At 38.1% G+C, this 15083-nt stretch overlaps 1 protein-coding gene across 3 annotated transcripts in view; it reads left to right on the top strand.

The window, feature by feature from the left end:
- Nucleotides 1-15083, top strand: part of mpped1 (metallophosphoesterase domain containing 1) — a 95167-nt gene that overhangs the window by 38577 nt on the left and 41507 nt on the right. Inside the window, exons 4-6 of one of the 3 annotated variants that reach the window (XM_048157197.1) lie at nt 9060-9175; nt 11087-11200; nt 12128-12956. In XM_048157197.1, the coding sequence (XP_048013154.1) occupies nt 9060-9175; nt 11087-11200; nt 12128-12246 (349 nt within the window). In that variant the 3' untranslated portion in view covers nt 12247-12956. Of the gene's footprint in view, nt 1-9059; nt 9176-11086; nt 11201-12127; nt 12957-15083 lie in introns of those variants that run through there. The other 2 variants (XM_048157195.1, XM_048157196.1) reach the window with 2 other exon arrangements.

Raw genomic sequence — 15083 nt, 5'->3', positions numbered from 1 at the left:
TTTCTTCATTTTTGGATTTCACTATGATAAAATCATTTTAGATATTACAGATTAATGTGTTTAGTTTTTTTTTTTTTACATTTTATTTTTGTAGCATCTGAATAGACCAAACACACAGTTGCTCAACAAAACAGTTACTCTTCCAACCCTTCACCCATGCAGGCCCCATAATATCTGGGTTCCCCACTGAGCGCTATCACCCCTTCTGCACCATTTGCTCTCCACATACACTTCAGGCCACTAGAATCATACATTGCCTATAAAAATTGATTATTTGCCATTAATTCATTGACAACTTTGACTAAATGAATGAACATGCATTTCCCCAGTACATTTTGTGCATTATATCTATTTGTATATTGTTCTTTTGTATATTGTAAAGTGTTATAAATGCATGTGATGATACTGCTTGATATTGTAGTCCATCTAGGTGGTGTTTAATATCAAATTAATCCTTACATTTTGGTGGACATCACAATATCATAGAATGCATTGTATGTTTGTTAAAGGTGCCCTAGAACTTTTTTTTAAAAGATGTAATATAAGTCTAAGGTGTCCCCTGAATGTGTCTGTGAAGTTTCAGCTCAAAATACCCCATAGATTTTTTTTAATTAATTTTTTTAACTGCCTATTTTGGGGCATAATTAGAAATGAGCCGATTCAGGGTGTGTGGCCCTTTAAATCTGGTGCTCCACGCCCCAAGAGCTCGCGCTTGCCTTAAACAACATAAAACAAGTTCACACAGCTAATATAATCCTCAAAATGGATCTTTACAAAATGTTCGTCATGCAGCATGTCTAATCGCGTAAGTACAGTGTTTATTTTGATGTTTACATTGATTCTGAATGAGTTTGAGGCTATGCTCCATGGCTAAAGGCTAATGCTACACTGTTGGAGAGATTTATAAAGAATGAAGTTGTGTTTATGAATTATACAGACTGCAAGTGTTTAAAAATGTCTCCGTGAAAACAGTAAGAAACGATGGTAACTTTAACCACATTTAACAGTACATTAGCAACATGCTAACGAAACATTTAGAAAGACAATTTACAAATATCACTAAAAATATCATGATATCATGGATCATGTCAGTTATTATCGCTCCATCTGCCATTTTTTGCTATTGTCCTTGCTTACTTACCTAGTCTGTTGATTCAGCTGTGCACAGATCCAGGCGTTCTTCCCTTGTGTAATGCCTTTGTCTAATGCCTCTCATTTTGGGAACATGGGCTGGCATATGCAAATATTGGGGTCATACATATTAATGATCCCGACTGTTACGTAACAGTCGGTGTTATGTTGAGATTCGCCTGTTCTTCTGAGGTCTTTTAAACAAATGAGATTTACATAAGAAGGAGGAAACAATGGAGTTTGAGACTCAGGCCCCGTCCACACGGAGACGCGTTTCAGTGAAACCGCACAAATTTTTTATCGGATAGGCGTTTCGTCCACACGGATCCGGCGTTTTCGAAAGGTGAAACCGGTATTTTTTGAAACCGGGTCCCAGAGTGGAAAAATTTGAAAACGCCGGCTTGGTGTTGTCGTGTGGACGGGGCAATCCGTATATTTTCTGAAACGATGATGTCATCACCCCACGTGTCGACCCCTAGTCAGACGCGCTAACACCACAAAACAGCACCAACAACAGCAATAGCAGACTCTACATGCTTGCGTTCATGCTGCAGAAGCTACTGAACCAAAATAAAGTGTTATTTCTAAGCTTTGCTAAAGTTTGTATTCAGCGCGCAAGGTTTATGCGCATGCTCCAAGTCTTCTTCGCTGCTTTAAGTGCATTTCTGCGGCAGAATTACAGCGCCACATAATGGTCTGGCATGTATACTACATCGTTTTGAGTCGTTTCAGTGGTTTCGTGTGGACGCAGATATTTTTTGAGACGAGGAAAAAAAAATATCGGTTTAGGGTAAGCTCCGGCTTCGTGTGGACGTAGCCTCACTGTATGTAATTTCCATGTACTGAACTCCTGTTATTTAACTATGCTGAGGTAAATTCAATTTTTGAATCTAGGGCACCTTTAAATTTATCAGAGTATAAATGGACACAAACCTACTAGTTAGCTCCCCCATGCAAATGAACTCCCTTTTAAACAAAGGAATCGTCCGCCAGAGAATTGCACCTTTCTCGTTAGTCAAGCCAAGACGGAGGGGCTTAAACTTTCTGTAGATTTCAAAAGGCCCTCACACAGATCACTTTAGTTCTTCTAGTTCTACTCTTTTTCCTTCTGATACTACGGATTGCGTCACGTGAGACCCCACCCGGCCCCCGAGCCGGGCTGGTAGGCCTCGCTTCCTTTCAAGAAAAGGAAGACCATCAGACCGAACCATCAAGGATTTCTCCTGAACCTGCAGATCCAGACACTCAACATTTAAGGCAATTGCAAGTATCGTTTGAACAATAAATGGCGATTTAGTATTAAGATTGTGAACCCCTTTTGTTAAAGGTGCTTTATAGTATTGAAACTGATAGTTCGTCCAGCTTTTTATTTTTGACCCTTTCCATTGTTTCACTCCCCTGTTATGATATGGTTCAAAATCATTTCCACTCTCATTCCCTATGTATGCATGAATTGTATGTGTGTGTTTTGTTAGTTTAGTTATGTGTTTATGATTTAGTTAAATAAAATTTGTGCACACTCTTGCGAGTTGATTCTGATCTGCTTAAAAACCAATCACCGATCACAGCTACATGCTAAGAAAACAATATTTTTCTGTGGCCATGGAAAATATCCTTTTTGAAAAGTTGATAGACGATCAATACTGAGTGTTCGCTGGCCGAACAGATTAATTGGTTGTAATATTAATTCAGCTACATCAAGTTAATATGATTAACTGATTATTTATATATTTATAATTAATTATAATGAGTTATGATTAATTATTGATATTTCTTTTGAGCTAATTTGCTTACATTTTATTTTATTTTATTAACAACCAATGAATAAAATCATGTCCCGACCTACACTGTTTTTCGTGTGTGTGTGTGTGTGTGTGTGTGTGTGTGTGAATTTATATTGTTTTTGGATTTCACTATGATAAAATCATTTGAGATATTACAGATTAATGTGCTTTGTTTTGTTTTGTTTTTATTTTACTTTACTTTCTTTTCTTGTTCAATAAGCCATTTAATTCAGAAATAGCATGTCATGAAAAGTTCATTCGTAGTGCAAGTGTGTAAGTGATTGCATGTGTGATGTTGACAGCACTTCTTATGTGCTAGTATATCTCAGTGGACTGTTGTGACCTGCAAGCTATTAATTGAAACAGGCTCTCTTAATGAGGTTATGTGTGTGTGCACTGTCAGGAGGCTGTCTGATATTGCCTCTTAATTCTTCAGAGATGTAGCAACTTGTCCCTGTAGATTCCCAACCTCTTCTCCTTCGTACACACAATTGGGTCATTGTCAGATACATCACATAACTAATTATTCACTTTCATACCTGCTTCTGTGCCATGCACAATACAGTATCTTAAACACACACAGAAAATAATGTGTACACCTCCTTTGTAATTAGGGTCAGGCTACCACCAGCATCTGTAATTACAGCAGCCACAGGTGAGGATGTTAAACAGAAGCTCTCTTCATTTTGCAGATAGCTTGTGTGTGTTTGTGCACACGTTCCAAAATCTAGTGCACTGCCTATGGAGGCATCGTTTTAAGGCATAGGAGCGCTTCCCCCTTGAAGTCAGTTTCACAAAGTAGGCAACTTAATTAAGCTGCATCCTAAAATGTATCTCATTTTAGCCAAATTCTAAGGCAGAATTATTGTGCATAGGACAATCCCAAAATGCATCGCAACAAGCTAAGTGAATGAATTAAGAGAAATTGATTATTAAAACTTATTTAATTTGGCCATAAAATGTATTGATAAAAATAGTTCAGTGTAATTAAAAATTGATTATTTTACCAGATATTTGCATTAGCTTAGCAAACATGCCAACACACAACTCTATTGAAATCAATTGCTTTTAAACTCACATACAAATGCTATTTGTGCAGCTTGCGGAGTTACTGCCTATAGAGAAAGAGTTCCCACCATCCAAAAAAACCTTTCAGAAGTGTGTTTTCCAGGCCTGGAAAAGTCATGAAAATATCTTTTTTTCTAGTTATGCTGTTTATAGTTTAAAACTATTCCTTTGGCTAGAAGATATCTCTAAAAATATAAAAAAACAACAACAAATGACTGGAAAAGTGAAAATTCATTGGTCAGAAAGTGAGAGAATACAGGAGAGTGTTTCAAATTGTTCATTTATGAGGTTCCATGTCACCTTAGGGACTAAACACTTTTGGCTGTTCATTTACACGAAAACGGCATTTTGGGGGTCTGAAAATGCAAACGTTTGATAACGGGTTTCAAAGTGCAAGTTTTTGAAAACGATACCATTATTGTCTCTGTTTAAACTACAACCATGCAAATTTGTGAAAACAGTGACGTCATGCGCATTATGTGTTCAGTCAATAGGTGCGTAGTGTTTCTTTACAAAATGACATCGCCATCTACTGGCCTGCCAATCCATGTCAACAGGGACCGTTTAGACAACGTTGCCATCTGTACACAAAAAAAAAAAACGCAAAGGAGAAACATTTCCGTTTTTAGTAAATCATTGTTGTGTAAATGTACCCTTAGAAGGCAGCTGCCTTATACACTCTAAAAAATGCTGTGTTGTTTCAACCCAAATTTGGGTCAAATATGGACAAACCCAACCTTTGGGTTAAAATTTTAATGCAGTGGCTGGGTTTATCCATATTTAGCCCAAGTTTTGGTTGAAACAACTCAGCATTTTTAGAGTGTATAAGGCAGCTGCCTTCTAAGGGTACGTTTGTAGGCTCTAGTCAGAAAGGTTTTGGAATAGAGTGCTTGTGTATGCGCTTGATGTAAACAGGGCTGTTAGCACAAACTTTACTGACCTGTGAATGACACTTCCTATTTCTGCTTCATGTTCTCCATTTATTTCTCCCCAATTTTTGTACGCATTTTATCTTTCCACTCAAAGTGCACCACCTTACTAGTAGCAAAAATTGATTTAGATTTCACATTTCTGTGAGTCATTAACGCATTCTTTTTAAAAAATTTATATTTTCTTATAACTCTCATCTTCTCTTCTTTTAAAACCCTTGAAGTTAACCAATGGGATGAAATATTGAAGCACAGTCGCCCCACAGCCTTTTCCCCCCAGCCATCCGTTTAAAGATTTATGGCAAAACTGCACCGATATCATTTGGCCAAGAGAGGTTTTGCATGCACACACACACACGCACACTCACTGATTTGACCCAGACCTTACTTCTACTTTGAATAGACTGTTCTAAGGACTGTGGTGACCAACAGACATTAACAACACAGCATGATTAGTTCTGATTAGTAGTTTCTGCTAAAACAAGATGAGTGATTAATCTTCCACAGGCTTTCGCACCATGTTTTCATAGTTCCTATGACTATTGCCGAAAATATTCGCTTTGATGAGTTTTGCATGGACAAACACCCCTTCAATTTGCTTTAGAAAATTGCTAAAATCTAGTTTGCAAAGTATTTATGTTTTTCCACTTTTGCAGTGGTGTGGCATCATGGGAGTAAAGGCATGAAAGCAAACAGCTGTCTCTGCTTTTTACTCACCATGACAAATGAAAAAACATCCAAACTGATAAATACACAGATGGTTTAGTACATCAAGTACACTGGCTGTGCCGTGTCACGTTTTAAGGAATTGCACGTGTTAGTCTGATCTTCCGGCTTGAAATGATCTTCATTAAACTGCGCCAGAGTTTTTGAATTGCATGATTGAATCATGCTTGTGTTTTAAAGGAGTTTTCAAAGTGTTCCACTTCCTTTCTGTGTTCACATGCAACACTCTCTCTCTCATTTTGCTTCTGTTTATTAATCTCCCTCTACTCAGTTTGAAAATCTGTTTGGGACACCAATAATGAGTCCTTTCTCAATCCAGTGTAATTGAGACATCGGTGTAAAGATGGGAATGAATATTTAAATAGCACCATCAATATGCAAAGGCCATTTTAAATGTTTTAAGATTAGAGATGTGAATTAATCAGACTGCGTCCGTGGGCCTTCGGATGTTTGATCATAAATGTTTAGACTCTGATGATAGAAGTGATTTGAATATTAATCAGTTGAAATCAAATGAAAATAGCATTTGCTTTCCCATGAGCCCCTTCTTTCCTCTTGACCTTCTTAAGATGATGGAACCCAGGGCTGATCTAGATAGCTCCTCAAAGTGTCTGTGCGTGCATGTGTGTGTTTGTTTGCAGCGGCAGGACACTGATGCGTCAGCCAGCTATAAAAGTAAATGTTTCAAGTGACTGCTCTCTATAAATTACAAAATCCACGTAGAGGCAAGGGAACCTTCATGTGTAAACTGACACACACACACACACACACTCAGAGTCTTTCAACATACTCGCACACGTAAATGTGCAAATCCGCCACAGCAGAGGAAGATGGATCTGGGGACAGATTGTTAGTGACATGTTAATTTCTATACCGTCACTCAAGCTTGGTGCATCTGCAATCAAAGTGATGGGGCATAGGCAAAACCATCAACCCCCCTCTCTGTCCTTACAAACTGTCTCTACCTGTTTCTTTCTCTTTCTTCCCGACTTTCTGTTCTTCCCCCATTTGACATTACATTTTTTGCTCACCAGCCACTGTGGCTAGAGGTTTTCCACAGTTACTAGCCAGCATTTTCACTGGCCACAATTTTGACATCGATACCATGGGGGAAAACTGCCATATAGATATTTTTATAGATATTATATAATATCTGCCATATAGATAGTATATTATCTCATAATTTGTCAGCAGGTATAATAGGCTGCTGTCACTTTAAGACCTGATGCATGGATCCATTATATTGTTATACATGCATTTTCTTTCTCAACTGTTTACTTTCACTTAAAACAAAACTGACTGTGTTTATGTGAATACTCACCAAGACCGGCATTTTGACATTATTTTGTGTGTATTTGACTGTTTAAGTGCAATAAACAGTGAAAAGAATTTAATACTGAGAGATGGCTTTATGTGTGCGCTCTTTGGGTGTGAGCAGAAAATCTATGGGAGAGAGTAAAATTATGCGCAATACACACAATCCCGCACTGAAATTCAAACCCTGTAACACCAACAATATTCATCCAGGGAGCAGCTGATATTGTGTATCTGTTCTGTGGAAAATGAGTATTGGAGGCATTTCAGATATTTCAGTATCGATATGTATCGAAAAATTGCTATTTTTGACAACACTATGTTGCTCTTAGTTTATTATTTCAGAAGGTTTTTTTTAAAGACTACAATTTATATATTATATATAACATTTAACCCGCCAAAGTGGCTAGTAAGAGTGACTGCGTTACACGCCACTGCTGAAATCCACCAACATTTGGTGGGTTGGTGGGTGTTAAAGGGTTAGTTCACCCAAAAATGAAAATTATGTCATTAGTAACTCACCCTCATATCGTTCCAAACCCGTTAGACCTCCTTTCATCTTCGGAACACAGTTTAAGATATTTTAGATTTAGTGATTTAGTTATAAAATGTATGTACGGTATACTGTCCATGTTTAGAAAGGTAAAACAATTCTAACTAACCCACTGATGTCACATGGACTACTTTAATGATGTTTTTATTACCTTTCTGGACATACACATAGTATACCGTACATACATTTTCAAGCTCTCGGACTAAATCTAAAATATCTTAAACTGTGTTCCAAAGATGAACGGAGGTCTTACGGGTTTGGAACGACAATGAGGGTGAGTCATTAATGACATAATTTTCATTTTTGGTTGAACTAGCCCTTTAATTAGGGCTGGGACAATAAATTGTTCATCTCGATTCGTGGATCGATTCTGAGATTTTCCGAATGCATCGCCATTCTTTCTTGAATCAATTCTGAGCTTAGTTTTTAACAGCAGATGGTGCTCTAGGCTAGTTTTTAACCGCACTCTCAAATGCTCATGAAGAAGAGCGCTCGTGCATTCGGCTGAGTCTGAGAATGTACTTGAACCTCAGAATGATTTAATGACGCGAGATTAATGTAAGCAGCCCACTGCGAACACCCTTGTAATTCACTTCAACCTTTTTTGAACTATATGAATGATTAGTTTATAGAAGGTTCAAGTGGAAAGGAATTGGAAGCAAGCAGAGTACGGCTGTTTCTAAAGCATGCAGCGCCATCTGCTGTTGAAAACTAAGCTCAGAATCGATTAGAGAGAGAATCGCAATGCATTCAGGAAAATCTCAGAATCGATCCAGAATCATTTCTCGATTTTATTGCAACGTATTATTGTCCCAGCCCTAGTGTTAATGTCAAGCCCTGTATATAATGCAGTCTTAAAAAATATTAATCACTCTTCAATATTATTTTTTTTAATAAGTGTAACATTTTAATGATCATATTATCAAATTATGATCATGCCATAATTTAGTCGTTTTCTTTGTTTTGTTTAAATGACTTTAAAACCAAGGAGAAGCCTCTGCCAATCGAGTGCATTGGCAGTGGATTGAACAAATGCACAAATGGTAATCCTATGTGTAGTGCCCACTCACCAGCCTTTTCGATCAGTTTGGACTACTAGGGAAGCGTTACATCACTTAATTAATATTCATGAGCCAAGCTTTTCAAATCGTCCCTACACCCCTGCTTTTTCGGACATTCAATGGCAGAAAGATGACAGGAAGTGATGGGAGGTGGGGGGAAGAAAAGATGAGGACACAATCTTATCCGTCCTCATACCTGTATCTCCCACATGAGCAAAAATTGTCTGCTTTCTTTTTCACTTCTATTTAAACTATTTTTCTCTATTACATTTTGTAAAAGATGTGACAGTCGTTTCTAAGCTATTGCTATTTGTGATTTGGGGATTTTTCAAGATATCTCAGATACACTCACCTTATACAGATCCTAATGGAAATGTCATCTTACCCTGATCAGTGGTTGGGCAGTCTGGGTAAAAGATCAGTGAAGCATAATGATCATGTTCCCATCAGCAGGCCTTAACTGTGTTTTTTCCATCTTTATGTATGTTTTCAGGCAGCCATGGTACTACGGCTGGGGTTTTAATCTACCACGAGGACAAGCTCTGCTGGACAAGTGGAATCAGATCCCAGATTCCACTGATATTCTTCTCACACACTGCCCTCCTCTGGGTAAGACCTAAATCACACACAAATACACACACACAAAGCATGCGGTAATGGTTATTTCCCATTATGTTGTCTTCATCCTTGCGCACACACACTCTTTTGCTTTGAGGCTTTGGCAGATGGAGTTGCTACAGCAGGCTGCTAAAGCATGCAACGCTGAGACGCTGTTCGCAGTGCAGCAAATCCCTTCGCACATAATAAAACCCTCACACACACAGTCATATGTACCGAGAATGGAAGTTTGTGCATAAAGACAGCTGCAGTTTAAAACACTAAGCTTTTGGGCTTTGAGAATGTGACAATATGTAATTCTCATGGTAAAGACGTGTCTCACTATACATTTGTGCGAATGTGGGTGTTTATCATAGTGTTGCAAATTAGCCCCAATGATGTCTCTGAAGATTCATATTAAGTCTGTGTGTCATGTATGTATAGACATCAGACTACAAGTGTAAAATCAAGTTTGTAGTCTTTAATGATCACTTTTTTTTATTCCATCAATTTGTATATATACAGTAATGCTGCGTCTGAAATTGTATAGGATAGTAGGTACTAGGGGTGTGACGAGACAGGTAGCGTACTCTGTGTATAGGAAGCGGCAGTGCTGAGCGTGAATTATACAAGATAAGACATTTATCAGACGCTTAGGCTCCGTTGTGCAACAAATCTTCTGCCATGGTCTTGTCAGTCATCTCGTCACGTGATCAGTGCTTCCTGCTGCACTACGTAAGACTCTGAACTCTGCAGCTAGTGTTGGATGAGCTGGATGGTATTGAAGCAACCGTTATCCATATGAATTAAATGGTTTTCATTTATATAAAAAGGAAAACGACAGTTGAGGTGTAATGTAAATGTAGCAGTGGCATATTTTATCCTAATTTCACCCTGATTTCGTCATGGCAATATCGCAAGACAGCTTTTCACCTCAAGGAGAAATCTCTTCGCACCCCTAGTAGGTAGCCACCACATTAGGTTTGAAACTTGCTTTGTGACCGTTAAAAAAGTATGTTGTATATTGTATGAATGTGTGTAGTATGAACAGTGTAGTTGCAATGGCGTCAGTTGCATTGCTTCACCGCCATTCATAAATCTTCTCCTGTGGCCTCATGAGATAGTAAAGTTCCATCGAATGCACATTTCAGAATCTCGGTTGGAAGTAGTAAGTCATTCGGCTACAGTTTTTCAAATACTATGTATTCGGACATACTACTCTGTTGGTGTACTATTTTTTGCATACTGTATATTGGGAAAGTATTCAATTTCGGATGCAACGTACATCTCTTCACAAAAAAGAATTTTTGTTGGCATGCAAAAACAATGCAGATGGATGTAAGAAAAACCGGTTCGCAATCTGGACCCAAACTTCATGATGTTTGGTTTTGTTATTGGTTCTTGATTTGTAAACATTTTTGGACTTTTCCCAATTAATTGAGAAAGGAAAATCTAAATCCAGGATGTGTATTTACTAATCCTACTATGGCTAAGGCTTAGTTCATGAATATTAATTAGTTCTCGCATAAGTTGCTTGGTAACCTTTCTAGAGTGTCCAGTCACATCATCTAATTAAAATTCAGTGAGTCATGACTTCACCCTGGTAGAGTTCTTAAATTAGCATCTCGGATGTGCAATATGTTGTGTTATGGCAAAAAACAAGCCCATTATTTCTTCTTCAGAATTAATAAAACATCATTAAGGAACCCGATCCACTAAGTGGAATCAGAACCACAGTTATTAAAGTCATTATGATTCCCTTCCCTAAATTGGTAACAGGGTACGTCTGGCATTTTCCTGCTTGTAACTCCAAAAGCATAAATTAAACAAATTGTCTGTTCTAACATAATATATTGTATATCACTCTGTGTTTTTCTTTGCCTTGTAATGTTCATATTAATAATTATACTTCTTTTTTTGTAGGTTTCTTGGATTGGGTGCCCAGGAAGATGCAACGTGTTGGCTGTATGGAGCTATTGAACACCGTCCAGAGGAGAGTTCAGCCCAAACTACATGTATTTGGACACATTCATGAAGGTAATCACATTAGATGATAACTGTCTATAAATCACATGCATGAAAATCCACACAGCCCTGTGATCTTGTTTCCGCTGCCACGTCAATCCGCCCTGTTTTGGGGTTAGCAAGGCAGAGTCTGTCCCATGCTGCTTTGCTTTCCGACAGCTCTACAGCAAAAACTAGTTCACATTCATATTCACATTAAATTTAGCATGTACACTTAAAAAGTTGCCATGAAACGGAAGTTGCATTAGTCTTTTCTTCCCTGTTGTGACTAATATCCAAGTGAAACTGCTTCTCAAACAAGAAAAAATTGTAGGGCGGGACTTGATTTTGTCCATTGGGAATTGATTGGATCATTGCCGCGTGCTATTGTTGTGATGCCATGTGAGTGACATGTTTCTCCACCCTCACGCCAGTAAACATGTCATCAGAGAAGAGAAGTCACTGCAAGAGGGAGGGGAAGTTATGAGGGCATATGAATTTTAAAAATAATGTTGATGTGCACTGATAAATCATTTAAAATAAATACTAAAAAAATAAAAATTCATGGTGACTTTAATAAATGTTTCTTATAGAGGGCAATGTGATTGCATTATACATTTGTGTCAGCTTGTGTGTTGTGCTTTGCATGTCTATGTTTGATTCTGCCATACAGTATTTTTGCATATTTTCTATGCCATAACAAAAATTGCAGCCTCTTATATGTAATTTTTTGCTGTTTGCAATATCTTAGTGGATACAAAAGGATTCATCCCTCACACACACTGCATGGTTATTTGTACTTACCGTTCTGCTTTTAACACTTTCATCCAATCTTATTCAAATTGGTTTCCACCTTTTTACTGTATTTTAACATACATTTTCGCTTAAACATCACGTACATTACGTATTTCAACTTAAGCATTGGTAATATCTCTGTCCTTTTATGTTTGTGTGAGCTAGGTTACGGTATGATGACGGATGGAACCACCACGTTTGTTAACGCCTCGGCGTGCACGGTTAACTTCCAGCCTATGAACCCGCCCATCGTTTTCGACTTGCCCAATCCCAGGAGCTCATGATTGAACTGAGACCTGCCCACCGCCACCTTCTTTCAATCAGGGTCCCTTTCTTGAGCGTATACGGATGCTGCGTAGTGTATATAGAGCGAGCGAGAGACGCTAATTTGGATATTCCCAAGGATATTTTCATCCATTTTTGTGCCGTGTGCCGCCCTCAGACACAAAATACTGACACAGACTTTGAACTCTTTTTCTGAACTTGACTCTTGTGTTGCACTTGAATCGGCGTGACAATCGCGTGTACTTTAGGTCATGGAAGCCAAGCTTTCTCCTCATTGGCTGGCACTTATTTAAGGAACTTTGTAACCTTGTAGCCTCAATGGACCTCTGACTCTGGAAAAAAAAAAATAAACTTTTTTTCTTTTGCTCTGGATCCACTCTTGAAAGTTACAGGATGTGCCCAGAAGAAACAGTGCTTTGGTGCAAACAAGTTTGTTCAGGGTCTTTACCATTTCCCTCTTTCTCTCTCTCTTTCTCTTGAGTCTCAGTCTCGCATTCTACTTTTTCCTATCTGCTCTGTTGTTATATGTTGCTCTTTTGAACTTGAGGCCATGTTGGATTATACACTGGGAGAAATAAATTGGCCCTAAACAGGAATGTAATGTTTAAAATAGTAATGGGGAAAAAAAGAAACAAAAAAATGTGTCCGAATTAGTGCTGTCAAGTTAATCGCGATTAATCGCTTCCAAAATAAGTTTGTGTTTACATAATATATGTGTGTGTGCTGTGTATATTTATTATGTATATGTATATATATATATATATATATACACAATACACACACATATTATGTAAACACAAACTTTTCTTTTGGATGCGATTAATAGCAATTAATCATTTGACAGCACTAGTCCGAATATTTTCCTGTTTTCTCCGCTTTTTCACGCCTTCTTTATTGTTCGATTTACTGTAAACGTGTAAAACTGTGAGTGTGTTTTCAAGCAAACGGTCCTTTACTAAAGCAGTGTGGACTTTTACAGTAGTTTGAAGTGTTTAAGGTCAAATATTTAAAATTTCTTCTAAAGCGTGCCGTTAATGTCCCTCCTCCGAATATCAAAGACTCGTCGTGCGCGCAAAGTGCGCTTTCGCATAACAAGAATACGTTGCACTTTGATCCACATGCTCCCCACTATAATTTATTAACATTCCTCCTGGCGATAATTTATTCCCATGTGTTTTACAGCTCTTCAGCATTAACTGTGTGTGGCATTAGGCCTAATATGACGGTTCTGTTAGATGTGCAGAGGGTTTTCATCTCTTCCATATAAATGGATGAATAAAAATGAACAAATCGAACAAATTATCACTCTGCGTGTGTGCGTGCATCTGTGGGCTCCTGTGTGTTCATGCACGATCAATTGCTCCTCTTTCATAGCCCGAGGAAAAGAAAGCATCAGAAGATGGAGAGATTGAAGAGATAAAAAGAAAAATATTGGAAACGCCAACTAAGAAGGATGAGCTGATGTCTGGGAGACAGATTTCTGTCTCATCTTTATTTATTTTTAAGGGTTTCTTGCTGTTTGTACACTTGTTTGCATTCGGTCAGAGGTGCTTCGCACTATCATGTGCGAAGCTCTTTTTATTTTCCTCTCCATTCGTTCGTCCCCATATGTGGGCCATTTCTTTAAAGACATTGTCATCAGGTTTACTGCTGTGCTCCAGTTATTTTTTCCCAGCATGCTGTTCTGAATTTCCAAACAGATTTTGTGGATTGTTTGTTAATTACTTGTATTTGTGAAATTTCAGTGCTAAAGATATCATTCTTTATGGTCAGTTAATTTCATGCCATCTAAAGAGTTATGGTGTTGAATAAATTCTAGCAGAGAGGAATTCTCTGTCAAAACAGCCTTTTGTTCTGGAAAAAATCATTTACAGGAGGAACAAATGTAAATATTTGCACACTGATATTAACGTCCCAAAATTGTACTGAACAACCTCAGTGTTTTGAACCCTATCTGTCTCTATGGGTGCATTTCACATTAAAGACATAATGACATCATCAGAGTACCTGCACAGGAAGTGACATGATTTATAAACATATATAAAGAGAATGGGTTTATTTTACATACACATTATTTCAGATCTTAAAGGGGTCCTTGATTATGATTTCAGTTTTTTAACTTCAGTTAGTGTGTAATGTTGCTGTTTGATCATAAACGACATCTGCAAAGTTATGATGCTCAAAGTTCAATGCAAAGGGAGATTTTTTCTTTTACAGACATCGCTTTTTAAGGACTACAACAAACGGCTGGTAGGGACTACAACAAGCTTCTTCTCGGGTTGGTGACATCACTAACCCTAAAATTTACATAAACCCTGCCCTGGGAACACGCAACAAACGGGGTGAGACCATGTTGTGCTGCTTGTAGTCGAGTGTTGTTGCCATGCCGTCATTTTACGCCGGACTGCTTCACAAACGAGGGTCAATTCAATGCTGGATTTGCACAAAAGATTAACATGACGGCACATGCTAGTCGACGAGTTGAATCAACTCATATAAATTCATCCACTAGCCATTCAAACCATGTCCAGATACGTTCTAAAAGTTGTAACTTCTTCCTGAGTCTCTCCATCAGTGTCGACTCCGGTTTGAACAATGTAAGGCTGAACACCGTTACTAACAATCCTCATTTGTCTGCGTGAGATTCTCCAGCTTTGTTGTTGTTGAGCAACCAAAGCGCGAGCTGTTAAAGCTCCGCCCTCTTCTGGAAAGCAGCAGCTCATTTGCATTTAAAGGGACACACACAAAAACGGCATGTTTTTGTTCACACCCAAATAGGGGCAAATTTGACAAGCTATAATAAATGATCTGTGGGGTATTCTGAGCTGAAACTTCA

The sequence above is a fragment of the Megalobrama amblycephala genome, linkage group LG14 (genome assembly GCF_018812025.1).
Source record: "Megalobrama amblycephala isolate DHTTF-2021 linkage group LG14, ASM1881202v1, whole genome shotgun sequence".
Classification (NCBI taxonomy): Eukaryota; Metazoa; Chordata; class Actinopteri; order Cypriniformes; family Xenocyprididae; genus Megalobrama; species Megalobrama amblycephala.
The sequence above is the reverse complement of the archived record's forward strand: the minus strand, read 5'-3'. Positions and strand labels throughout refer to the sequence as shown.